A 26,168-nucleotide genomic window follows, 5' to 3' on the forward strand; every position below is an offset into this window, starting at 1 on the left:
CGTTTATCTCTGCGTAATGGCAAAATGAGTAAAATTGCCTTTGATTAGTTACAGTATTGCAATATTTTCTCTGTGCCCCATGGCAAAATGTGTGGAAATGCTGGAAATGTAATTATTCTCTGCTGTCAAGAGGGGGGGGTGGGCTCCTAAAATGTTTTCTCTCAAAGTGTTTGCTGGGGGGGGGGGGGGGTTAGCAGGCTAGGGCTGACTCTGACTGCATGTTAAGGTACTCAGACCTGTGAGTCACTGCTAGGGCTGACTCTGACTGCATGTTAAGGTACTCAGACCTGTGAGTCACTGCTAGGGCTGGCTCTGACTGCATGTGTGGGTACTCAGACCTGTGAGCCACTGCTAGGGCTGGCTCTGACTGCTTGTTAAGGTACTCAGGTCTGTGAGCCACTGCTAGGGCTGGCTCTGACTGCATGTGTGGGTACTCAGACCTGTGAGCTACTGCTAGGGCTGGCTCTGACTGCATGTTAAGGTACTCAGGTCTGTGAGCCACTGCTAGGGCTGGCTCTGACTGCATGTGTGGGTACTCAGACCTGTGAGCCACTGCTAGGGCTGGCTCTGACTGCATGTTAAGGTACTCAGACCTGTGAGCCACTGCTAGGGCTGGCTCTGACTGCATGTTAAGGTACTCAGACCTGTGAGCCACTGCTAGGGCTGGCTCTGACTGCATGTTAAGGTACTCAGACCTGTGAGTCACTGCTAGGGCTGGCTCTGACTGCATGTTAAGGTACTCAGACCTGTGAGCCACTGCTAGGGCTGGCTCTGACTGCATGTTAAGGTACTCAGACCTGTGAGCCACTGCTAGGGCTGGCTCTGACTGCATGTTAAGGTACTCAGACCTGTGAGCCACTGCTAGGGCTGGCTCTGACTGGATGTTAAGGTACTCAGACCTGTGAGCCACTGCTAGGGCTGGCTCTGACTGGATGTTAAGGTACTCAGACCTGGGAGTCATTACTAGGGCTGGCTCTGACTGCATGTTACGATACTGGGGTCCTGGCTACAGCCTCATGTAACTGATGCTAACATGATGATATGAATACTGGTAACAGCCTCATGTCCAACCCGATGCTAACGTGATGATATGAATACTGGTTACAGCCTCATGTCCAACCCGATGCTAACGTGCCGGAGGAGCCAGAAAATGTAGTCAAACTTTAATGGCACTTAATTAATTACTTAAATATTGTCTAAACGCCAGTCATGTTTGACAAATATATTGAAGGATAGTTAGTATTAATGTCTAAAGGCTTGATTCTTGCGACATCCTCGTGGCAGGGTTGGTTCAGACCATTAGTGTGTTAAAGTTGAGGACTGTAGTTAGTAGATAAGAGTTATTTGTCCCTTCCTTATGGATGGGGTTTGGTTATTACTGTGTGTGTGTGTATGGGGCGGATGTGCTTGGTTATTAGTGTGTATATGTCTCTGTCCGTGTGTGTTTCTTGCGTGTGTGTGTGCACTCTTAGGCCAGTTAATACACACACACACACACACACACACACACACACACACACACACACACACACACACACACACACACACACACACACACACACACACACACACACACACACACACACACACACACACACACACACACACACACACACACACACACGACTATTGATACATCGTCAATCGTTCAGTCAGTCAACTTTATATTGCCAGAGGGACATTTTCATTTAATGGAGTTGATTTATTGATGGTGTCAACATATATCCAGTTTGACGTCCATCCTTCTCCCTGTCCCATCTGTCTGTAGAGAATTGGCTCTGAGCTGCAGGTGTGGATCCAGGCGTCGCCAGCGTTCCTTGCGGAGCAGGGGGAGTGTGTGTGTTGGAACGGCTGGGGAGGGAGCAGCAGCACGGCTCTGGAACAGCTGCAGCGCCACCTGGAGGCTGCCAGAGAGGCTGCCAGAGAGGCTGTCAGAGAGGCTGCCAGAGAGGCTGCCAGAGAGGCTGTCAGAGAGGCTGCCAGAGAGGCTGCCAGAGAGGCTGTCAGAGAGGCTGTCAGAGAGGCTGCCAGAGAGGCTGTCAGAGAGGCTGCCAGAGAGGCTGCCAGAGAGGCTGCCAGAGAGGCTGTCAGAGAGGCTGCCAGAGAGGCTGCCAGAGAGGCTGTCAGAGAGGCTGTCAGAGAGGCTGCCAGAGAGGCTGTCAGAGAGGCTGTCAGAGAGGCTGTCAGAGAGGCTGCCAGAGAGGCTGCCAGAGAGGCTGTCAGAGAGGCTGCCAGAGAGGCTGTCAGAGAGGCTGTCAGAGAGGCTGCCAGAGAGGCTGCCAGAGAGGCTGCCAGAGAGGCTGTCAGAGAGGCTGTCAGAGAGGCTGCCAGAGAGGCTGCCAGAGAGGCTGCCAGAGAGGCTGCCAGAGAGGCTGTCAGAGAGAGGCTGTCAGAGAGAGGCTGTCAGAGAGAGGCTGTCAGAGAGGCTGCCAGAGAGGCTGCCAGAGAGGCTGTCAGAGAGGCTGTCAGAGAGGCTGTCAGTCAGCTGGATCACAGTATGAACCTCCTGCATGAGGCTGCTACTACCACGCACCAGACTGGACTAGTTATTGAAAAGTTCTTCAGGATTTATAGAAATACAAGTAGGTCTATACACTACACGACCAAAGGTATGTGGACACCTGCTCGTCGAACATCTCATTCCAAAATCATGGGCATTAATATTAGAGGTCGACCGATTAATCGGAATGGCCGATTAATCGGGGCCGATTTCAAGTTTTCATAACAATCGGAAATCGGTATTTTTGGGCGCCGATTTGCCGATTTATTTACACCTTTTATTTAATCTTTATTTAACTAGGCAAGTCATTTAAGAACACATTCTTATTTTCAATGGCGGCCTAGGAACGTTCTGCCTCAGATTTTTAACCTTGTCAGCTCGGGGGACCCAATCTTGCAACCTTACAGTTAACTAGTCCAACGCTCTAACACCTGATTACATTGCACTCCACGAGGAGCCTGCCTGTTAGCGAATGCAGTAAGCTAAGGTAAGTTGCTAGCTAGCATTAAACTTATCTTATAAAAAACAATCAATCAATGACTGTCATTGCTCCAATGTGTACTTAACCATAAACTTCAATGCCTTTCTTAAAATCAATACACAAGTATATATTTTTAAACCTGCATATTTAGCTAAAAGAAATCCAGGTTAGCAGGCAATATTAACCAGGTGAAATTGTGTCATTTCTCTTGCGTTCATTGCACGCAGAGTCAGGGTATATGCAACAGTTTGGGCCGCCTGGCTCTTTGCGAACTAATTTGCCAGAATTTTACGTAATTATGACAACATTGAAGGTTGTGCAATGTAACAGGAATATTTAGACTCATGGATGCCACCCGTTAGATAAAATACGGAACAAAATAAACGTTTTGTTTTCGAGGTGATAGTTTCCGGATTAGTCAAAGGTACAGTGGGGAGAACAAGTATTTGATACACTGCCGATTTTGCAGGTTTTCCTACTTACAAAGCATGTAGAGGTCTGTAATTTTTATCATAGGTACACTTCAACTGTGAGAGACGGAATCTAAAACAAAAATCCAGAAAATCACATTGTATGATTTTTAAGTAATTCATTTGCATTTTATTGCATGACATAAGTATTTGATCACCTACCAACCAGTAAGAATTCCGGCTCTCACAGACCTGTTAGTTTTTCTTTAAGAAGCCCTCCTGTTCTCCACTCATTACCTGTATTAACTGCACCTGTTTGAACTCGTTACCTGTATAAAAGACACCTGTCCACACACTCAATCAAACAGACTCCAACCTCTCCACAATGGCCAAGACCAGAGAGCTGTGTAAGGACATCAGGGATAAAATTGTAGACCTGCACAAGGCTGGGATGGGCTACAGGACAATAGGCAAGCAGCTTGGTGAGAAGGCAACAACTGTTGGCGCAATTATTAGAAAATAGAAGAAAATAGAAGAAGTTCAAGATGATGGTCAATCACCCTCGGTCTGGGGCTCCATGCAAGATCTCACCTCGTGGGGCATCAATGATCATGAGGAAGGTGAGGGATCAGCCCAGAACTACACGGCAGGACCTGGTCAATGACCTGAAGAGAGCTGGGACCACAGTCTCAAAGAAAACCATTAGTAACACACTACGCCGTCATGGATTAAAATCCTGCAGCGCACACAAGGTCCCCCTGCTCAAGCAGGCGCATGTCCAGGACCGTCTGAAGTTTGCCAATGACCATCTGGATGATCCAGAGGAGGAATGGGAGAAGGTCATGTGGTCTGATGATTCAAAAATAGAGCTTTTTGGTCTAAACTCCACTCGCCGTGTTTGGAGGAAGAAGAAGGATGAGTACAACTCCAAGAACACCATCCCAACCGTGAAGCATGGAGGTGGAAACATCATTCTTTGGGGATGCTTTTCTGCAAAGGGGACAGGACGACTGCACCGTATTGAGGGGAGGATGGATGGGGCCATGTATTGCGAGATCTTAGCCAACAACCTCCTTCCCTCAGTAAGAGCATTGATGATGGGTCGTGGCTGGGTCTTCCAGCATGACAACGACCCGAAACACACAGCCAGGGCAACTAAGGAGTGGCTCCGTAAGAAGTATCTCAAGGTCCTGGAGTGGCCTAGCCAGTCTCCAGACCTGAACCCAATAGAAAATCTTTGGAGGGAACTGAAAGTCCGTATTGCCCAGCGACAGCCCCGAAACCTGAAGGATCTGGAGAAGGTCTGTATGGAGGAGTGGGCCAAAATCCCTGCTGCAGTGTGTGCAAACCTGGTCAAGAACTACAGGAAACGTATGATCTCTGTAATTGCAAACAAAGGATTCTGTACCAAATATTAAGTTCTGCTTTTCTGATGTATCAAATACTTATGTCATGCAATAAAATGCTAATTAATTACTTAAAAATCATACAATGTGATTTTCGGGATTTTTGTTTTAGATTCCGTCTCTCACAGTTGAAGTGTACCTATGATAAAAATTACAGACCTCTACATGCTTTGTAAGTAGGAAAATATGCAAAATCAGCAGTGTATCAAATACTTGTTCTCCCCACTGTATATGGTTTAGAGAGAAATAGTCGACGTGTTATAATTCCTGTAATAACTTGCGGCTGAACGTGAAAGGGGTTCCTTCGTTATTTTACCATTCATGTCTTCCATAGAGAATGTCTTGATCTACTTCAAATAAGGTCTGTGTTTCGTGCAGACTTAAACCGCCTCGACGTTTTGATACCCGTGTAAATCTCACTAGGATAAGGTAACGTTTGTCAACATATTTTCATAAATTCACTCTACAAAAAAAATGTATCTTCACTTATATTTAGCCAATATTGATCAGAGTTACCTTGTCCTATGGATATCTACACAGTTATAAAATTGGCACGGTGATGTAAGCCTACACGAAACACAGACCTTATTTTAAGTGAATCTAAAAATATCCTATGGAATAAATGAAGGAACCGCTTTTCAGATTTTGCTAAAAGGTGTCATGGGAATTATGACTCGCACTTTGGTTGTCAATTCTTACCATGCCCATTATTAAAATAGGATTTCCTGCATATAGAAATTAAAGTTTTTGTTTTCAACATTCATCTTAATCTATTTTTATTCAAACAGTTGAGAGTATTTGTCTCCTAAGCAGACTCTTCAGTATCATTGTCACTTCAGAGCTGTGTGCGTGTGTGTATTTATGTATTATATTAAGTTAAAATAAAAGTGTTCATTGTTCATTCAGTATTGTTGCAATTGTCATTATTACAAAAATGTGTGTGTGTGTGATATATATATATATTTTCTTTTTTAAATAAATCGGCCGATTAATCGGTATCGGCTTTTTTTGTCCTCCAATAATCGGTATCGGTATCGGCATTGAAAAATCATAATTGGTCGACCTCTAATTAATATGGAGTTGGTCCCACCCTTTGCTGGTATAACAGCTTCCACTCTTCTGGGAAAGCTTTCCACTAGATGTTGGAACATTGCTGCGGGGACTTGCTTCCATTCAGCCACAAGAGCATTAGTGAGGTCAGGCACTGATGTTGGGTGATTAGGCCTGGCTCACAGTCGGCGTTCCAATTCATCCCAAAAGGTGTTCAATGGGGTTGAGGTCAGGGCTCTGTGCAGGCCAGTCAAGTACTTCCACACCGATCTCGACAAACCATTTCTGTATGGACCTTGTTTTTTGCACAGGGACATTGTCATGCTGAAACAGGAAAGGGCCTTCCCCAAACTGTTGCCACAAAGTTGGAAGCACAGAATTGTCTAGAATGTCATTGTATGTTGTAGCGTTCAGATTTCCCTTCGCTGGAACTAAGGGGCCTGAACCATGAAAAACAGCCCCAGACCATTATTCCTCCTCCACCAAACTTTACAGTTGGAACTATGCATTGGGGCAGGTAGCGTTCTCCTGGCATCCTCCAAACCCAGATTTGTCCGTCGGACTGCCAGATGGTGAAGCATGATTCATCACTCCAGAGAACGCGTTTCCACTCCAGCCGACGCTTGTCATTGCGAATGTCACGTCCTGACCATAGAGATCCTTTTTATGTCTCTGTTTTGGTTGGTCAAGGCGTGAGTTTGGGTGGGCATTCTATGTCTGGTGTTCTATGTTGTCTATTTCTGTGTGTTTGGCCTGATATGGTTCTCAATCAGAGGCAGCTGTCTATCATTGTCTCTGATTGAGAATCATATTTAGGTAGCCTGTTCCCCCTTGTGTTTGTGGGTGGTCTTCTTCTCCTCCAGACGACAAGCGTTACAGTGCATGGTTATCTTAGGCTTGTGTGCGGCTGCTCAGCCATGGAAACCCATTTCATGAAGCTCCCGACGAACAGTTCTTGATCTGACGTTGCTTACAGAGGCAGTTTGGAACTCGGTAGGGAGTGTTGCAACCGAGGACAGACTATTTTTGCACGCTACACGTTTCAGCACTTGGCGGTCCCATTCTGTGAGCTTGTGTGGCCTACCACTACGTGGATGAGCCGTTGTTGCTCCTAGACGTTTTCACTTCACAATAACAGCACTTACAGTTGACCGGGACAGCTTTAGCAGGGCAGAACTTTGACGAACTGACTTGTTGGAAAGGTGGCATCCTATGACGGTGTCACGTTGAAAGTCACTGAGCTCTTCAGTAAGGCCATTCTTCTACCAATGTTTGTCTATGGAGATTGCATTTTGTTACAGCCTTATTCTGAAATGTATTCTATTTTTTCCCCCGTCAAATGTGTAAATTTAAAACTGAAATATCACATTTACCTATGTATTCAGATCCTTTATTCTCAGTGCTTGTTCAAGCACCTTTGGAAGCAATTACAGCATTGCGTCTTCTTGGGTATGACGCTACAAGTTTGGCACACCTGTATTTGTGGAGTTTCTCCCATTCTTCTCTGCAGATCCTCTCAAGCTCTGTCAGGCTGGATGGGGAGCGTCACTGCATAGCTATTTTCAGGTCTCTCCAGAGATGTTAGATCAGGTTCAAGTCTGGGCTCTGGTTGGGCCACTCAGTGACACTCAGAGACCTGTCCAGAAGCCACTCCTGTGTTGTCTTGGCTGTGTGCTTAGGGTCAATGTAATGCTGGAAGGTGAACCTTCACCCCAGTCTGAGGTCCTGAGCGCTCTGGAGCAGGTTTTCATCAAGGAGCTCTCTGTACTTTGCTCCGTTCATCTTACCCTCGATCCTGACTAGTTTCCCAGTCCCTGCTGCTGAAAAACCTCCCCACAGTATGATGCTGCCACCATGCTTCACCGTAATGATGGTGCCACATGTCCTCCAGACGTGACGCTTGATATTCAGGCCAAAGAGTTCAGTTTCTTCAGACCAGAGAATCTTGTTTTGGTCTGAGTGTCCTTTAGGTGCCTTATGGCAAACTCCAAGTGGGCTGTCATGTGCCTTTTACTGAGGAGTGGCTTTCATCTGGACACTACCATAATGGTCTGATTTGTGGAGTGCTGCAGAGATGGTTGTCCTTCTGGAAGGTTCTTCCATCTCCCCAGAGGAACTCTGGAGCTCTGTCAGAGTGACCATCGGGTTCTTGGTCACCTCTCTAACCAAGGCTCTTCTCTCCCGATTGCTCAGTTTGGCCAGGCAGGTGGCCAGCTCTAGGAAAAGTATTGGTGGTTCCAACCTTCTTCCATGTATGAATGATGTAGGCCATTGTGTTCTTGAGGACCTTTAATGCAATTTTTCGGTACCCTTTCCCATATCTGTGCCTCGACACAATCTTGTCTCAAAGCTCTACAGACAATTCCTTCGACCTCATGGCTTGGTTTTTGCTCTGACATGCACTGTCAACTGTGGGACCTTATATAGACAGGTGTGTGCCTTTCCAAATCATGTCCAATCAATTGAATTTACCACAGGTGGACTCCAATCAAGTTTTAGAAACATCTTAAGCGTGATCAATGGAAACAGGATGCACCTGAGCTCAATTTCAAGTCTCATAGACAAGGGTCTAAATACTTATGTACATTTGCAAAAATGTCTTAACCTGTTATCTCTTTGTCTTTATGCGGTATTGATGAAAAATAATAATTTTATCCGTTTTAGAAAAATGCTGTAACAAAATGTGAAAAAGTCAAGGGGTCTGAATACTTTCTGAATGCACTGTGGATCGTACTTTTTGGAGAAATATCCTCTGGTCTGATGAAACAAAAATAGAACTGTTTGGCCATAATGACCATCGTTATGTTTGGAGGAAAAAGGGGGAGGCTTGCAAGCTGAAGAACACCATCCCAACAGTGAAGCACAGGGGTGGCAGCATCGTGTTGTGGGGGTGCTTTGCTGTGGGAGGGACTGGTGCACTTCACAAAATAGAGGTCATCATGAAGGAGGAAAATTATGTGGATATATTGAAGCAACATCTCAAGACATCAGTCAGGGAAGTTAAAGCTTGGTTGCAAATGGGTCTTCCAAATGGACAATGACCCCAAGCATACTTCCAAAGTTGTGGCAAAATGGCTTAAGGACAACAACGTCAAGGTATTGGAGTGGCCATCACAAAGCCCTGACCTCAATTCCATAGAAAATTTGTGGCAGAACTGAAAAAGCGTGTGCTTGGAAGGAGACCTACAAACCTGACTCAGTTACACCAGCTCTGTCAGGAGGAATGGGTCAAAATTCACCCAACTTATTGTGGGAAGCTTGTGGAAGGCTACCCAAAACGTTCGACCCAAGTTAAACGATTTAAAGGCAATGCTACCAAATACTAATTGAGTGTACGTAAACTTCTGACCCATTGGGAATGCGATGAAAGAAATAAAAGCTGAAATAAATAATTCTCTCTACTATTATTCTGACATTTCACATTCTTAAAATAAAGTGGTGATCCTAACTGACCTAAGACAGGGAATTTTTACTAGGATTAAATGTCAGGAATTGTGAAAAACTGAGTTTAAATGTATTTGACTAAGGTGTTGTAACGCTCTGGGTGTCGGGTGTGTGAAGTCAGGCGCAGGAAACAACAGATAGTTCAATATAGTGCTTTTAATGAGCACACGGGAAACAATGTCCCCACGAAAACACTGAGTGTAACAAAACAAATGTCCCATACACGGGGGACAAAAACCCAGTCCAAATATACTCTAATGAACGCAACAAACAAATACGTTCGTCTACTCCCGAATCCAAATGAACAACTGATCAATCCCGCACAAAGAAATGTACGGGCTGGCTGACTAATAAAGCCCAACTAATGATAATCACCTCCACACAGGTGTAACAAATAAACACATAAGGAGGGGGAGGAAAAAGAGTCAGTGGCAGCTAGTAGGCCGGCGACGACGACCGCCGAGCGCCACCCGAACGGGAAGGGGAGTCACCTTCGGTCGGAGTCGTGACAGGTGTATATAAACTTCCGACTTCAACTGTAAGTATGCAGAAGGATTTCAATGGCAGAAAAATCCCTGTATTCCAGTTGGGAAGTCCATTGTATGGTATTCAAAGTGTTTATTCTTGTCAACAGTATTCCAGTTGAAGTCCATTCTATGGTATTCAAAGTGTTTATTCTTGTCGACAGTATTCCAGTTGGGAAGTCGGGAGACACTGTGACCCCATCCAACGATACCCCCGGAATGGGCCAAACAGGCAGGATATAACCCCACCCACTTTGCCAAAGCACAGCCCCCACACCACTAGAGGGATACCTTCAACCACCAACTTACCATCCTGAGACAAGGCCGAGTATAGCCCACAAAGATCTCCGCCACAGCACAAACCAAGGGGGGCGTCAACCCAGACAGGAAGATCACGTCAATGACTCAATCCACTCAAGTGACGCACCCCTCCCAGGGACGGCATGGAAGAGCACCAGTAAGCCAGTGACTCAGCCCCTGTAACAGGGTTAGAGGCAGAGAATCCCAGTGGAGAGAGGGGAACCGGCCTGGCAGAGACAGCAAGTGCGGTTCGTTGCTCCAGTGCCTTTCCGTTCACCTTCACACTCCTGGGCCAGACTACACTCAATCATAGGACCTACTGAAGAGATGAGTCTTCAATAAAGACTTAAAGGTTGAGACCGAGTCTGCGTCTCTCACATGGGTAGGCAGACCGATCCATAAAAAATGTAGCTCTATAGGAGAAAGCCCTGCCTCCAGCTGTTTGCATAGAAATTCTAGGGACAGTAAGGAGGCCTGCGTCTTATGACCGTAGCGTACGTGTAGGTATGTACGGCAGGATCAAATCGGAAAGATAGGTAGGAGCAAGCCCATGTAAAGCTTTGTAGGTTAGCAGTTAAACCTTGAAGTGAGCCCTTGCCTTAACAGGAAACCAGAGTAGAGAGGATAGCACTGGAGTAATATGATCAAATATTTTGGTTCTAGTCAAGATTCTAGCAGCCGTGTTTAGCACTTACTGAAGTTTATTTAGTGCTTTATCCAGGTAGCTGGAAAGAGAGCATTGCAGTAGTCTAACCTAGAAGTGACAAAGCATGGATACATTTTTGTATGCTAGCCTGGAGCAAAAGGAGCAAAAGCCTGCACTTGCACAATTGGGGATACCATGCAAACCACACCCATTTGGGATACCATGTAAACCACACCCATTGGGGATACCATGCAAACCATACCAGTTAGGGATACCATGTAAACCACACCTTTTGGGGATACCATGCAAACCACACCTGTTGGGGATACCATGCAAACCATACCAGTTAGGGATACCATGTAAACCACACCTGTTGGGGATACCATGCAAACCACATCCGTTGGGGATACCATGCAAACCATACCAGTTGGGGATACCATGCAAACCATACCAGTTAGGGATACCATGTAAACCACACCTGTTGGGGATACCATGCAAACCATACCAGTTAGGGATACCATGTAAACCACACCTATTGGGGATACCATGCAAACCATACCAGTTAGGGATACCATGCAAACCATACCAGTTAGGGATACCATGCAAACCACATCCGTTAGGGATACCATGCAAACCATACCAGTTAGGGATACCATGCAAACCACATCCGTTGGGGATACCATGCAAACCATACCAGTTGGGGATACCATGCAAACCACACCTGTTGGGGATACCATGCAAACCACACCTGTTGGGGATACCATGCAAACCATACCAGTTGGGGATACCATGTAAACCACACCCATTGGGGATACCATGCAAACCATACCAGTTAGGGATACCATGTAAACCACACCTGTTAGGGATACCATGCAAACCACACCTATTGGGGATACCATGCAAACCACACCAGTTGGGGATACCATGCAAACCACACCTATTGGGGATACCATGCAAACCACACCTGTTGGAGATACCATGTAAACCACACCTATTGGGGATACCATGCAAACCACACCAGTTAGGGATACCATGCAAACCACACCAGTTGCGTGCGTGAGCGTTGCAAAATAATTGTACACTTACGCTATTCAATCATTTCTCCCACACCGTTCGTGTGCATGAATGAGCGTCTGCGAAGCCAAGCTCTAAAATAGAACCTGGTTCTGTTTGAGACACGTGATGCGCTGCAAGTCCCACCTTTCTTTCCGTATTATTATTGTTAGCTAACCTAAAACCTTCATAAACACAACCAGATGGTATTTTTTTTTTGCAATAGCGATGTATTTGTTAGATTGTTAGATGGCTTTGGCTCAGAACGGGATTGCTAGATGCCCAGCTTTTCTAGTGTTGATAGTCGGAGTGTGACTCCGGGTTAAAATTCTACAACGATCCAGCTCAAAAAAGGACCATATGCATTTAAAGTAAAATGACATCCCAATGTTTAATCTCCCAGGACAAATTAGCTAGCAATGGCCAGTGTAGTCAGCATATATCCAACACGATCTCAGGACTGGTTTGTCTTTCATGTACTTTGTTACTCGAGGGAGAACTGTTTATAGTTTCTTAGACATTGAACCAAGTCCAGCGTCACTTAAAGCAGGAATCTTCTGTGTCATACTGTTGTTTTAATAAAGCGTCAGGGCATTGCTGTATCCTAGTTTTTTTTTTAAAGATGATGTCTCCTATGGTTGTTTTAAAGATGATGTCTCCTACGGTTGTTTACAAGATGATGTCTCCTACGGTTGTTTACAAGATGATGTCTCCTACGGTTGTTTTAAAGATGATGTCTCCTACGGTTGTTTACAAGATGATGTCTCCTACGGTTGATTTAAAGACGATGTCTCCTACGGTTGTTTAAAGATGATGTCTCCTACGGTTGTTTTAAAGATGATGTCTCCTACGGTTGTTTACAAGATGATGTCTCCTACGGTTGTTTACAAGATGATGTATCCTACGGTTGTTTACAAGATGATGTCTCCTACGGTTGTTTACAAGATGATGTCTCCTACGGTTGTTTACAAGATGTTGTATCCTATGGTTGTTTTAAAGACGATGTCTCCTACGGTTGTTTAAAGATGATGTCTCCTACGGTTGTTTAAAGACGATGTCTCCTACGGTTGTTTAAAGATGATGTCTCCTACGGTTGTTTAAAGATGATGTCTCCTATGGTTGATTTAAAGACGATGTCTCCTACGGTTGTTTACAAGATGTTGTATCCTAGTTTTTTTTTTAAAGCTGCGTGTACCCTACGGTTGTAGAGTACACCCCCTGGACAGGACACTAGTCTATCTCCTGTTACTGTAGAGAGACAGCTTGATGTACCAGTACACCCCCTGGACAGGACACTAGTCTATCTCCTGTTACTGATGTACAGTACACCCCCTAGACAGGACACTAGTCTATCTCCTGTTACTGTAGAGAGACAGCTTGATGTACCAGTACACCCCCTGGACAGGACACTAGTCTATCTCCTGTTACTGTAGAGAGACAGCTTGATGTACTAGTACACCCCCTAGACAGGACACTAGTCTATCTCCTGTTTCTGTAGTGAGACAGCTAGATGTACCAGTACACCCCCTGGACAGGACACTAGTCTATCTCCTGTTACTGTGGTGAGACAGCTTGATGTACCAGTACACCCCCTGGACAGGACACTAGTCTATCTCCTGTTACTGATGTACAGTACACCCCCTAGACAGGACACTAGTCTATCTCCTGTTTCTGTAGTGAGACAGCTAGATGTACAGGACACCCCCTGGACAGGACACTAGTCTATCTCCTGTTTCTGTAGTGAGACAGCTTGATGTACAGGACACCCCCTGGACAGGACACTAGTCTATCTCCTGTTTCTGTAGTAAGACAGCTTGATGTACAGTACACCCCCTGGACAGGACACTAGTCTATCTCCTGTTACTGTAGTGTGAGACAGCGTGATGTACAGGACACCCCCTGGACAGGACACTAGTCTATCTCCTGTTTCTGTAGTAAGACAGCTTGATGTACAGGACACCCCCTGGACAGGACACTAGTCTATCTCCTGTTTCTGTAGAGAGACAGCTTGATGTACAGGACACCCCCTGGACAGGACACTAGTCTATCTCCTGTTACTGTAGAGAGACAGCTTGATGTACAGGACACCCCCTGGACAGGACACTAGTCTATCTCCTGTTACTGTAGAGAGACAGCTTGATGTACCAGTACACCCCCTGGACAGGACACTAGTCTATCTCCTGTTTCTGTAGTGAGACAGCTAGATGTACCAGTACACCCCCTGGACAGGACACTAGTCTATCTCCTGTTACTGTGGTGAGACAGCTTGATGTACCAGTACACCCCCTGGACAGGACACTAGTCTATCTCCTGTTACTGATGTACATTACACCCCCTGGACAGGACACTAGTCTATCTCCTGTTTCTGTAGTGAGACAGCTTGATGTACAGTACACCCCCTAGACAGGACACTAGTCTATCTCCTGTTTCTGTAGTGAGACAGCTTCATGTACCAGTACACCCCCTGGACAGGACACTAGTCTATCTCCTGTTTCTGTAGTGAGACAGCTTGATGTACAGGACACCCCCTGGACAGGACACTAGTCTATCTCCTGTTTCTGTAGTAAGACAGCTTGATGTACAGTACACCCCCTGGACAGGACACTAGTCTATCTCCTGTTACTGTAGAGAGACAGCTTGATGTACAGGACACCCCCTGGACAGGACACTAGTCTATCTCCTGTTACTGATGTACAGTACACCCCCTGGACAGGACACTAGTCTATCTCCTGTTTCTGTAGTGAGACAGCTTGATGTACAGTACACCCCCTAGACAGGACACTAGTCTATCTCCTGTTTCTGTAGTGAGACAGCTTCATGTACCAGTACACCCCCTGGACAGGACACTAGTCTATCTCCTGTTTCTGTAGTGAGACAGCTTGATGTACAGGACACCCCCTGGACAGGACACTAGTCTATCTCCTGTTTCTGTAGTAAGACAGCTTGATGTACAGTACACCCCCTGGACAGGACACTAGTCTATCTCCTGTTACTGTAGTGTGAGACAGCGTGATGTACAGGACACCCCCTGGACAGGACACTAGTCTATCTCCTGTTTCTGTAGTAAGACAGCTTGATGTACAGGACACCCCCTGGACAGGACACTAGTCTATCTCCTGTTACTGTAGAGAGACAGCTTGATGTACAGGACACCCCCTGGACAGGACACTAGTCTATCTCCTGTTACTGTAGAGAGACAGCTTGATGTACAGGACACCCCCTGAACAGGACACTAATTTTTCAGTGTTTATTCTATAACAGGATATTGTAATGTGGTATTTATTTCCTAATATCTATCCCTCCCTCCCTCCCTCTAGGTAGGAGTGGGCAGCAAGGCCAAGTGGGACCTGGGTGTGGCCTCTGAGAGGGTTGACCGGCAGGCCCGGGTCAAGCTGAGTCCTGAGAGCGGTTACTGGACCCTACGACTGAGAGAGGGAGACCACTACTCTGCAGGCACACAGCCCCGGACACGGCTCCAGGTGGGATCCTCTGCACTACAGTAGTGACACTTCAGGGTTTAGAGAAACTCAAGTGGACACTCTTCTTCGGCTGTCCCCACGAGAGAACCCTTTGAAGAACCCTTTTGGGTTTCTACACAAAACTCGAAAGGTTTCTACCTGGAACCAAAAAAGGGTTCTTCAAAGGGTTCTCTCGTGAGGACAGCCAAGAACTGTTTTGGAACTCTTCCCCCCCCCCCTAAGAGTGTATGTGAGACCCGTAGAGTATTGGAGCTTAAAGTGACTCTTTAAAACACATTGATCCAGTACTGCTTCACCTGATAACATCTTGTTTCTCTCTCCCCTCCATGTTGTGTCCTGCAGGTCGGGTGGTCTCCCCAGAGGATAGGGGTGTTCCTGGACTGTGATGAGAGGAAGGTGTCCTTCTATAACGCTGGTGACATGAGTCTCCTGTACTCTTTTAGTAACGGCACCAGAGGCAGAGTTCTGCCGTTCTTTAGCCCCTGTGTCTTTGATACGAACCAGAAACCACAGCCCATACAGCTACTGCACTATCCTCCTGTTGACCTGACCTGTTAGGACAGGTGTTTCAATGATACGAACCAGAAACCACAGCCCATACAGCTACTGCACTATTCTCTTGTTGACCTGTTAGGACAGGTGTGTCAATGATACTAACCAGAAACCCCAGCCCATACAGCTACTGCACTATCCTCCTCTTGACCTGTTAGGACAGGTGTGTCAACAATAGGTGTAGAAGACTGGTGTATCAATGACTACAGTCAGAAACCACAGCCCATAATGCTCCTACACGCTCCCCTTGGTCCTGACTGGTGTCTTTGAGATGGGTTTCTCTGATCCTTGACTCTTTGATTTGCCAGTTGATGTAATAGTTTGCCCAAAGTGTCTACTGTCTGAGCTTCCCAAGTCTAAATCAACAAAACGCTCGATATCAATTCATTTTATAAAATAAAATGTTATTTGTCACATACACATGGTTAGCAGAGGTTAATGCAAGTGTAGCGAAATGCTTGTTCTTTTAGTTCCGACAATGCAGTAATATCTAACAAGTAATCTAACAATTCCCAAACAACTACCTAATACACACAAATCTAAAGGGGTGAATGAGAATATGTACATATACACTACCGTTCAAAAGTTTGGTGTCACTTAGAAATGTCCTTGTTTTTGAAAGAAAATGTTAATGTCTGATGTCTCTGGTCTTCAGTTCTCAACAGGTCTGATGTCTCTGGTTTTCAGTTCTCAACAGGTCTGATGTCTCTGGTCTTCAGTTCTCAACAGGTCTGATGTCTCTGGTCTTCAGTTCTCAACAGGTCTGATGTCTCTGGTCTTCAGTTCTCAACAGGTCTGATGTCTCTGGTCTTCAGTTCTCAACAGGTCTGATGTCTCTGGTCTTCAGTTCTCAACAGGTCTGATGTCTCTGGTCTTCAGTTCTCAACAGGTCTGATGTCTCTGGTCTTCAGTTCTCGTGTCTGATTTTTCATAGCCTCATTTCCGGTCACAACTTGCAGACTTGTTTACGTGCTGCTGTGCGTTTTGTTGCCAACCTTACTTTGCTACCTGACAACTTTACGTTTTTTACTTTTTAATTACCGTTTATATTTTTAGTTTTTCCCTCACTCTACTTTATTTCATTTAACTTTTTCACTCCGGACGCTTTATCTGGACGTGATTCGTCAGCACCTTCAACAGCCGAAGCTAAGTAGTAACATTAACATGATGCCTTCTAATTGCAGTCGCTGTACTCTGTGCTGCAAGCCTAGCTTCAGATGTCATCGTTAGGCAAGGGTAATTTGGCTTGTCACCAAAAGCACTCACAAACTTCTACAGATGCACAATCGAGAGCATCCTGTCGGGCTGTATCACCGCCTGGTACGGCAACTGCTCCGCCCACAACCGTAAGGCTCTCCAGAGGGTAGTGAGGTCTGCAGAACGCATCACCAGGGGCAAACTACCTGCCCTCCAGGACACCTACACCACCCGATGTCACAGGAAGGCCATAAAGATCATCAAGGACAACAACCACCCAAGCCACTGCCTGTTCACCCCGCTATCATCCAGAAGGCGAGGTCAGTACAGGTGCATCAAAGCAGGGACCGAGAGACTGAAAAACAGCTTCTATCTCAAGGCCATCAGACTGTTAAACAGCCACCACTAACATTTAGCGGCCGCTGCCAACATACTGACTCAACTCCAGCCACTTTAAAAATGGGAATTGATGGAAATTATGTAAAAATGTACCACTAGCCACTTTAAGCAATGCCACTTAATACAATGTTTACATACCCTACATTACCCATCTCATATGTATATATACTGTACTCTATATCATCTACTGCATCTTGCCATCTTTATGCAATACATGTACCACTAGCCACTTTAAACTATGCCACTTTATGTTTACATACCCTACAGTACTCATCTCATATGTATATACCGTACTCTATACCATCTACTGCATCTGCCATGCCGTTCTGTACCACCACTCATCCATATATCTTTATGTACATATTCTTTATCCCTTTACACTTGTGTGTGTGTGTAAGGTAGTAGTGTGGAATTGTTAGGTTAGATTACTGTTGGTTATTACTGCATTGTCGGAACTAGAAGCACAAGCATTTCGCTACACTCGCATTAACATCTGCTAACCATGTGTATGTGACTAATAAAATTTGATTTGATTTGATTTGATTTAATTTCAGTGTAGGAAAGGATGAAACAGCGTCTGTGCCACCAGTAAGTACATATAGTAGTATAAATCCCCCCGCACAGTCCCCGCAGCCGGACAACTTTCTCATGGCTTCTGGAAGGAAATGCTGTAGGAATGCTCAACAGGTGTCGCTCATTCAGCCGACAGAAACTTTCAACCAGTTCTCCCCATTAAGCAGCGAGTCGGAGTCAGAGGACGAGCCTTCTCTGGTCTGAGTCTCTGGCTTCTCGGGTCTGAGACGCCGAAGCCTCCCACCATTAGCTCTGACAAAGTCATTGGCGACTCCATTACCCGTAACATTAGACTTAAAATAAATCATCCAGCGATCATACACTGTTTCCCAGGGGCAGGGCTACCGACGTTAAGGCTAATCTGAAGATGGAGCTGGCTAAGGCTAAAACTGGCGAGTGTAGAGAGTATAGGGATATTGTTATCCACGTCGGCACCAACGATGTTAGGGTGAAACAGTCAGAGGTCACCAAGCGCAGCAAAGCTTCAGCGTGTAAATCAGCTAGAAAGATGTGTCGGCATCGAGTAATTGCCTCTGGCCACCTCCCAGTTAGGGGGAGTGATGAGCTCTACAGCAGAGTCTCACAACTCAATCGCTGGTTGAAAACTGTTTTCTGCCCCTCCCAAAAGATAGAATTTGTAGATAATTGGCCCTCTTTCTGGGACTCACCCACAAACAGGACCAAGCCTGGCCTGTTGAGGAGTGACGGACTCCATCCTAGGCGGAGGGGTGCTCTCATCTTATCTATGAACATAGACAGGGCTCTAACTCCCCTAGCTCCACAATGAGATAGGGTGCAGGCCAGGCAGCAGGCTGTTAGCCAGCTTAGTGGAGTCTGCCACTAGCACAGTCAGTGTAGTCAGCTCAGCTATCCCCATTGAGACCGTGTCAGTGCCTCGACCTAGGTTGGGCAAAACTAAACATGGCGGTGTTCGCCTGAGCAATCTCACTAGGATAAAGACCTCCTCCATTCCTGCCATTATGGAAAGAGATTGTGATACCTCACATCTCAAAATAGGGTTACTTAATGTTAGATCCCTCACTTCCAAGGCAGTTATAGTCAAATAACTAATCACTGATCATAATCTTGATGTGATTGGCCTGACTGAAACATGGCTTAAGCCTGATGAATTTACTATGTTAAATGAGGCCTCACCTCCTGGTTACACTAGTGACCAAATCCCCCCGCGCATCCCGCAAAGGCGGAGGTGTTGCTAACGTTTTTGATATCAAATTTCCATTTACAAGAAAACCCCCCGGATGCGTTTTCGTCTTTTGAACTTCTAGTCATGAAATCTATGCAGCCTACATTATATATATATTACAGGCCTCCTGGGCCATATACAGCGCTCCTCGCTGTTCCCTATCGGACCTTGTAGTCATAGCAGATAATATTCTAATTTTTGGTGACTTTAATATTCACATGGAAAAGTCCACAGACCCACTCCAAAAGACTTTCGGAGCCATCATCGACTCAGTGGGTTTTGTCCAACATGTCTCCGGACCTACTCACTGCCACAGTCACATTCTGGACCTAGTTTTGTCCCGTTGAATAAATGTTGTGGATCTTAATGTTTTTCCTCATAATCCTGGACTATCGGACCACCATTTTATTATGTTTGAAATCGCAACAAATAATCTGCTCAGACCCCAACCAAGGATCATCAAAAGTCAGACAACACAAAAATTCCTTGATGCCCTTCCAGACTCCTTCTGCCTACCCAAGGACGTCAGAGGACAAAAATCAGTTAACCACCTAACTGAGGAACTCAATTTAACCTTGCGCAATACCCTAGATGCAGTCGCACCCCTAAAAACAAAAAACATTTGTCATAAGAAACTAGCTCCCTGGTTTACAGAAAAGACCCGAGCTCTGAAGCAAGCTTCCAGAAAATTGGAACGGAAATGGCGCCACACCAAACTGGAAGTCTTCCGACTAGCTTGGAAAGACAATACCGTGCAGTATCGAAGAGCCCTCACTGCTGCTCGATCATCCTATTTTTCCAACTTAATTGAAAAAAATAAGAACAATCCAAAATTTGTTTTTGATACTGTCACAAAGCTAACTAAAAAGCAGCATTCCCCAAGAGAGGATGGCTTTCACTTCAGCAGTAATAAATTCATGAACTTTGAGGAAAAGATCATGATCATTAGAAAGCAAATTACGGACTCCTCTTTAAATCTGTGTATTCCTCCAAAGCTCAGCTGTCCTGAGTCTGCACAACTCTGCCAGGACCTAGGATCAAGAGAGACACTCAAGTGTTTTAGTACTATATCTCTTGACACAATGATGAAAATAATCATGGCCTCTAAACCTTCAAGCTGCATACTGGAGCCTATTCCAACTAAACTACTTAAAGAGCTGCTTCCTGTGCTTGGCCCTCCTATGTTGAACATAATAAACGGCTCTCTATCCACCGGATGTGTACCAAACTCACTAAAAGTGCAGTAATAAAGCTTCTCTTGAAAAAGCCAAACCTTGACTCAGAAAATATAAAAAAACGATTGGCCTATATATCGAATCTCCCATTCCTCTCAAAAATGTTAGAAAAATCTGTTGCGCAGCAGCTCACTGCCTTCCTGAAGACAAACAATGTATACGAAACGCTTCAGTCTGGTTTTAAACCCCATCATAGCACTGAGACTGCACTTGTGAAGGGGGTAAATTCCCTTTTAATGGCGTCAGACCAAGGCTCTGCATCTGTCCTCGTGCTCCTAGACCTTAGTGCTGCTTTTGATACCATCGATCACTACATTCTTTTGGAGAGATTGGAAACCCAAATTGGTCTACACGGACAAGTTCTGGCCTGGTTTAGATCTTATCTGTCGGAAAGATATCAGTTTGTCTCTGTGAATGGTTTGTCCTCTGACCAATCAACTGTACATTTCGGTGTTCCTCAAGGTTCCGTTTTAGGACCACTATTGTTTTCACTATATATTTTACCTCTTGGGGATGTCATTCGGAAACATAATGTTAACTTTCACTGCTATGCGGATGACACACAGCTGTACATTTGGATGAAACATGGTGAAGCCCCAAAATTGCCCTCGCTGGAAGCCTGTGTTCCAGACATAAGGAAGTGGATGGCTGCAAATGTTCTAATTTTAAACTCGGATAAAACATAGATGCTTGTTCTAGGTCCCAAGAAACAAAGAGATCTTCTGTTGAATCTGACAATTAATCTTGATGGTTGTACAGTCGTCTCAAATAAAACTGTGAAGGACTCTCTTTTGACAAACATATCAAGACTGTTTCAAGGACAGCTTTTTTCCATCTACGTAACATTGCAAAAATCAGAAATGTTCTCTCCAAAAATGATGCAAAAAAATGTATCCATGCTTTTGTTACTTCTAGGTTAGACTACTGCAATGCTCTACTTTCCGGCTACCCTGATAAAGCACTAAATCAACTTCAGTTAGTGCTAGAATCTTGACTAGAACCAAAACATTTGATCATATTACTCCAGTGCTAGCCTCTCTACACTGGCTTCCTGTTAAGGCAAGGGCTGATTTCAAGGTTTTACTGCTAACCTACAAAGCATTACATGGGCTTGCTCCTACCTATCTTTCCGATCTTTGCCGTACATATCTACACGTACGCTACGGTCACAAGACGCAGGCCTCCTAAATGTCCCTAGAATTTCTAAGCAAACACCTGGAGGCAGGGCTTTCTCCTATAGAGCTCCATTTTTATGGAATGGTCTGCCTACCCATGTGAGAGACGTAGCCTCGGTCTCACCTTTTAAGTCTTTACTGAAGACTCATATCTTCAGTAGGTCCTATGATTGAGTGTAGTCTGGCCCAGGAGTGTGAAGGTGAACGGAAAGGCACTGAGGCACTGGAACAACGAACCACCCTTGCTGTCTCTGCCTGGCTAGTTCCCCTCTCTCCACTGGGATTCTCTGCCTCTAACCCTGTTACAGGGGCTGAGTCACTGGCTTACTGGTCCTCTTCTATGCAATCCCTAGGAGGGTTGAGTCACTGACGTGATCATCCTGTCTGGGTTGACGCCCCCCCCCTTGGTTTGTGCCGTGGCGGAGATCTTTGTGGGCTATACTCGGCCTTGTCTCAGGATGGTAAGTTGGTGATTGAAGATATCCCTCTAGTGGTGTGGGGGCTGTGCTTTGGCAAAGTGGGTGGGGTTATATCCTGCCTGTTTGGCCCTGTCCGGGGGTATCGTTGGACGGGGCCACAGTGTTTCCTGACCACTCCTGTCTCAGCCTCCAGTATTTATGCTGCAGTAGTTTATGTGTCGGCGGGATAGGATCGGTCTGTTATATCTGGAGTATTTCTCCTGTCTTATCCGGTGTCCTGTGTGAATTTAAGTATGCTCTCTCTAATTCTTTCTTCCTCTCTTTCTTTCTTTCTTTCTCTCTCTCGGAGGACCTGAACCCCAGGACCATGCCTCAGGACTATCTGGCCTGATGACTCCTTGCTGTCCCCAGTCCACCTGGCCGTGCTGCTGCTCCAGTTTCAACAGTTTCAACTGTTCTGCCTGCGGCTATGGAACCCTGATCTGTTCACCGGCCGTGCTACCTTGTCCCAGACCTGCTGTTTTCAACGGTCTAGAGACAGCAGGAGCGGTAGAGATACACTGAACGATCGGCTGTGAAAAGCCAACTGACATTTACTCCTGAGGTGCTGACTTGCTACACCCTCGACAACTACTGTGATTATTATTATTTGACCCTGCTGGTCATCTATGAACATTTGAACATCTTGGCCATGTTCTGTCATAATCTCCACCCGGCACAGCCAGAAGAGGACTGGCCACTCCTCATAGCCTGGTTCCTCTCTAGGTTTCTTCCTAGGTTCTGGCCCTCTAGGGAGATTTTCCCAGACACCGTGCTTCTACACCTACATTGCTTGCTGTTTTGGGTTTTAGGCTGGGTTTCTGTACAGCACTTTGAGATATCAGCTGATGTAAGAAGGGCTTTATGAATACATTTTATTTTATTTGATGTCTAAGGTCTTCAGTTCTCAACATAGCTTTCTGATGACTTGTTTTTGACTACTGCAACACAGATTTTGTGTCTGCAAATTACAGATTGAGTCAATGGTTTTCATCGGGAGTCTTCTGTTGACATGGTGGACATAAAAAAAATAAAGCCCAATATGGCAGCCTTTTTGTTGTATGCAGCTCGTCCAAAAACAATGAAGTGGTGATTAAACATTTGACAGACAAACTGACAATTAATGAAGAATATGATATGATTTCCTCCATGTTCACGAATCTGTACGGCCGTAGCCTGAGGATGAGGGAATGTTGAAGAACATCAAAGCAAAAACAAACACATAAACACAGTTGCATGTTGTAGATGTTGACGAGGATGTAGCTGTAACTAACCAGGCCAGGCCTGGGGGCTGTAGTGGGGGTTAGCGCAGCTGTAAATAACCAGGCCAGGCCTGGGGGCTGTAGTGGGGGTTAGCGCAGCTGTAAATAACCAGGCCAGGCCTGGGGGCTGTAGTGGGGGTTAGCGCAGCTGTAACTAACCAGGCCAGGCCTGGGGGCTGTAGTGGGGGTTAGCGTAGCTGTAACTAACCAGGCCAGGCCTGGGGGCTGTAGTGGGGGTTAGCGTAGCTGTAACTAACCAGGCCAGGCCTGGGGGCTGTAGTGGGGGTTAGCGTAGCTGTAACTAACCAGGCCAGGCCTGGGGGCTGTAGTGGGGGTTAGCGTAGCTGTAACTAACCAGGCCAGGCCTGGGGGCTGTAGTGGGGGTTAGCGCAGCTGTAAATAACCAGGCCAGGCCTGGGGGCTGTAGTGGGGGTTAGCGCAGCTGTAACTAACCAGGCCAGGCCTGGGGGCTGTAGTGGGGGTTAGCGTAGCTGTAAATAACCAGGCCAGGCCTGGGGGCTGTAGTGGGGGTTAGCGCAGCTGTAAATAACCAGGCCAGGCCTGGGGGCTGTAGTGGGGGTAGGCGCAGCTGTAAATAACCAGGCCAGGCCTGCGGGCTGTAGTGGGGGTTAGCGCAGCTGTAAATAACCAGGCCAGGCCTGGGGGCTGTAGTGGGGGTTAGCGCAGCTGTAAATAACCAGGCCAGGCCTGGGGGCTGTAGTGGGGGTTAGCGCAGCTGTAAATAACCAGGCCAGGCCTGGGGGCTGTAGTGGGGGTTAGCGTAGCTGTAACTAACTAGGCCAGGCCTGGGGGGGCTGTAGTGGGGGTTAGCGCAGCTGTAAATAACCAGGCCAGGCCTGGGGGGCTGTAGTGGGGGTTAGCGCAGCTGTAAATAACCAGGCCAGGCCTGGGGGCTGTAGTGGGGGTTAGCACAGCTGTAAATAACCAGGCCAGGCCTGGGGGCTGTAGTGGGGGTTAGCGCAGCTGTAAATAACCAGGCCGGGCCTGGGGGGCTGTAGTGGGGGTTAGCGCAGCTGTAAATAACCAGGCCAGGCCTGGGGGCTGTAGTGGGGGTTAGCACAGCTGTAAATAACCAGGCCAGGCCTGGGGGCTGTAGTGGGGGTTAGCGCAGCTGTAAATAACCAGGCCGGGCCTGGGGGGCTGTAGTGGGGGTTAGCGCAGCTGTAAATAACCAGGCCAGGCCTGGGGGGCTGTAGTGGGGGTTAGCGTAGCTGTAACTAACCAGGCCAGGCCTGGGGGGCTGTAGTGGGGGTTAGCGCAGCTGTAACTAACTAGGCCAGGCCTGGGGGGGCTGTAGTGGGAGTTAGCGTAGTTGTAACTAACCAGGCCAGGCCTGGGGGGCTATAGTGGGGGTTAGCGCAGCTGTAACTAACCAGGCCAGGCCTGGGGGGCTGTAGTGGGGGTTAGCGCAGCTGTAACTAACCAGGCCAGGCCTGGAGGGGCTGTAGTGGGGGTTAGCGCAGCTGTAACTAACCAGGCCAGGCCTTGGGGGGGGGGCTGTAGTGGGGGTTAGCGCAGCTGTAACTAACTAGGCCAGGCCTGGGGGGGCTGTAGTGGGGGTTAGCGCAGCTGTAACTAACCAGGCCAGGCCTGGGGGGGGCTGTAGTGGGGGTTAGCGCAGCTGTACCTAACTAGGCCAGGCCTGGGGGGCTGTAGTGGGGGTTAGCGTAGCTGTAAATAACCAGGCCAGGCCTGGGGGGCTGTAGTGGGGGTTAGCGCAGCTGTAAATAACCAGGCCAGGCCTGGGGGGCTGTAGTGGGGGTTAGCGCAGCTGTAAATAACCAGGCCAGGCCTGGGGGGCTGTAGTGGGGGTTAGCGCAGCTGTAAATAACCAGGCCAGGCCTGGGGGGCTGTAGTGGGGGTTAGCGCAGCTGTAACTAACCAGGCCAGGCCTGGGGGGCTGTAGTGGGAGTTAGCGTAGTTGTAACTAACCAGGCCAGGCCTGGGGGGCTGTAGTGGGGGTTAGCGCAGCTGTAACTAACCAGGCCAGGCCTGGGGGGCTGTAGTGGGGGTTAGCGCAGCTGTAACTAACCAGGCCAGGCCTGGAGGGGCTGTAGTGGGGGTTAGCGCAGCTGTAACTAACCAGGCCAGGCCTTGGGGAGGGGGCTGTAGTGGGGGTTAGCGCAGCTGTAACTAACTAGGCCAGGCCTGGGGGGGCTGTAGTGGGGGTTAGCGCAGCTGTAACTAACCAGGCCAGGCCTGGGGGGGGCTGTAGTGGGGGTTAGCGCAGCTGTACCTAACTAGGCCAGGCCTGGGGGGCTGTAGTGGGGGTTAGCGTAGCTGTAAATAACCAGGCCAGGCCTGGGGGGCTGTAGTGGGGGTTAGCGCAGCTGTAAATAACCAGGCCAGGCCTGGGGGGCTGTAGTGGGGGTTAGCGCAGCTGTAAATAACCAGGCCAGGCCTGGGGGGCTGTAGTGGGGGTTAGCGCAGCTGTAAATAACCAGGCCAGGCCTGGGGGGCTGTAGTGGGGGTTAGCGCAGCTGTAACTAACCAGGCCAGGCCTGGGGGGCTGTAGTGGGAGTTAGCGTAGCTGTAACTAACCAGGCCAGGCCTGGGGGGCTGTAGTGGGGGTTAGCGCAGCTGTAACTAACCAGGCCTGGGGGGGCTGTAGTGGGGGTTAGCGCAGCTGTAACTAACTAGGCCAGGCCTGGGGGGGCTGTAGTGGGCGTTAGCGTAGCTGTAACTAACCAGGCCAGGCCTGGGGGGCTGTAGTTGGGCTTAGCGCAGCTGTAACTAACCAAGCCTGGGGGGGCTGTAGTGGGGGTTAGCGCAGCTGTAACTAACCAGGCCAGCCCTGGG

General features: G+C 47.2%; 1 protein-coding gene across 1 annotated transcript in view; it reads left to right on the top strand.

Moving 5' to 3' along the window:
- The window catches only part of LOC139572681 (nuclear factor 7, brain-like), a 36,363-nt gene extending 20,435 nt beyond the window's left edge, over nucleotides 1-15,928 (top strand). Inside the window, exons 3-5 of the mRNA XM_071395358.1 lie at nucleotides 1,769-2,476; nucleotides 15,132-15,293; nucleotides 15,636-15,928. Coding sequence (XP_071251459.1) covers nucleotides 1,769-2,476; nucleotides 15,132-15,293; nucleotides 15,636-15,851 — 1,086 coding nt within the window. The 3' untranslated portion in view covers nucleotides 15,852-15,928. The remainder of the gene's footprint in view (nucleotides 1-1,768; nucleotides 2,477-15,131; nucleotides 15,294-15,635) is intronic.
- Nucleotides 15,929-26,168: the final 10,240 nt, after the last annotated feature.

The sequence above is a fragment of the Salvelinus alpinus genome, chromosome 4 (genome assembly GCF_045679555.1).
Source record: "Salvelinus alpinus chromosome 4, SLU_Salpinus.1, whole genome shotgun sequence".
Classification (NCBI taxonomy): domain Eukaryota; kingdom Metazoa; phylum Chordata; class Actinopteri; order Salmoniformes; family Salmonidae; genus Salvelinus; species Salvelinus alpinus.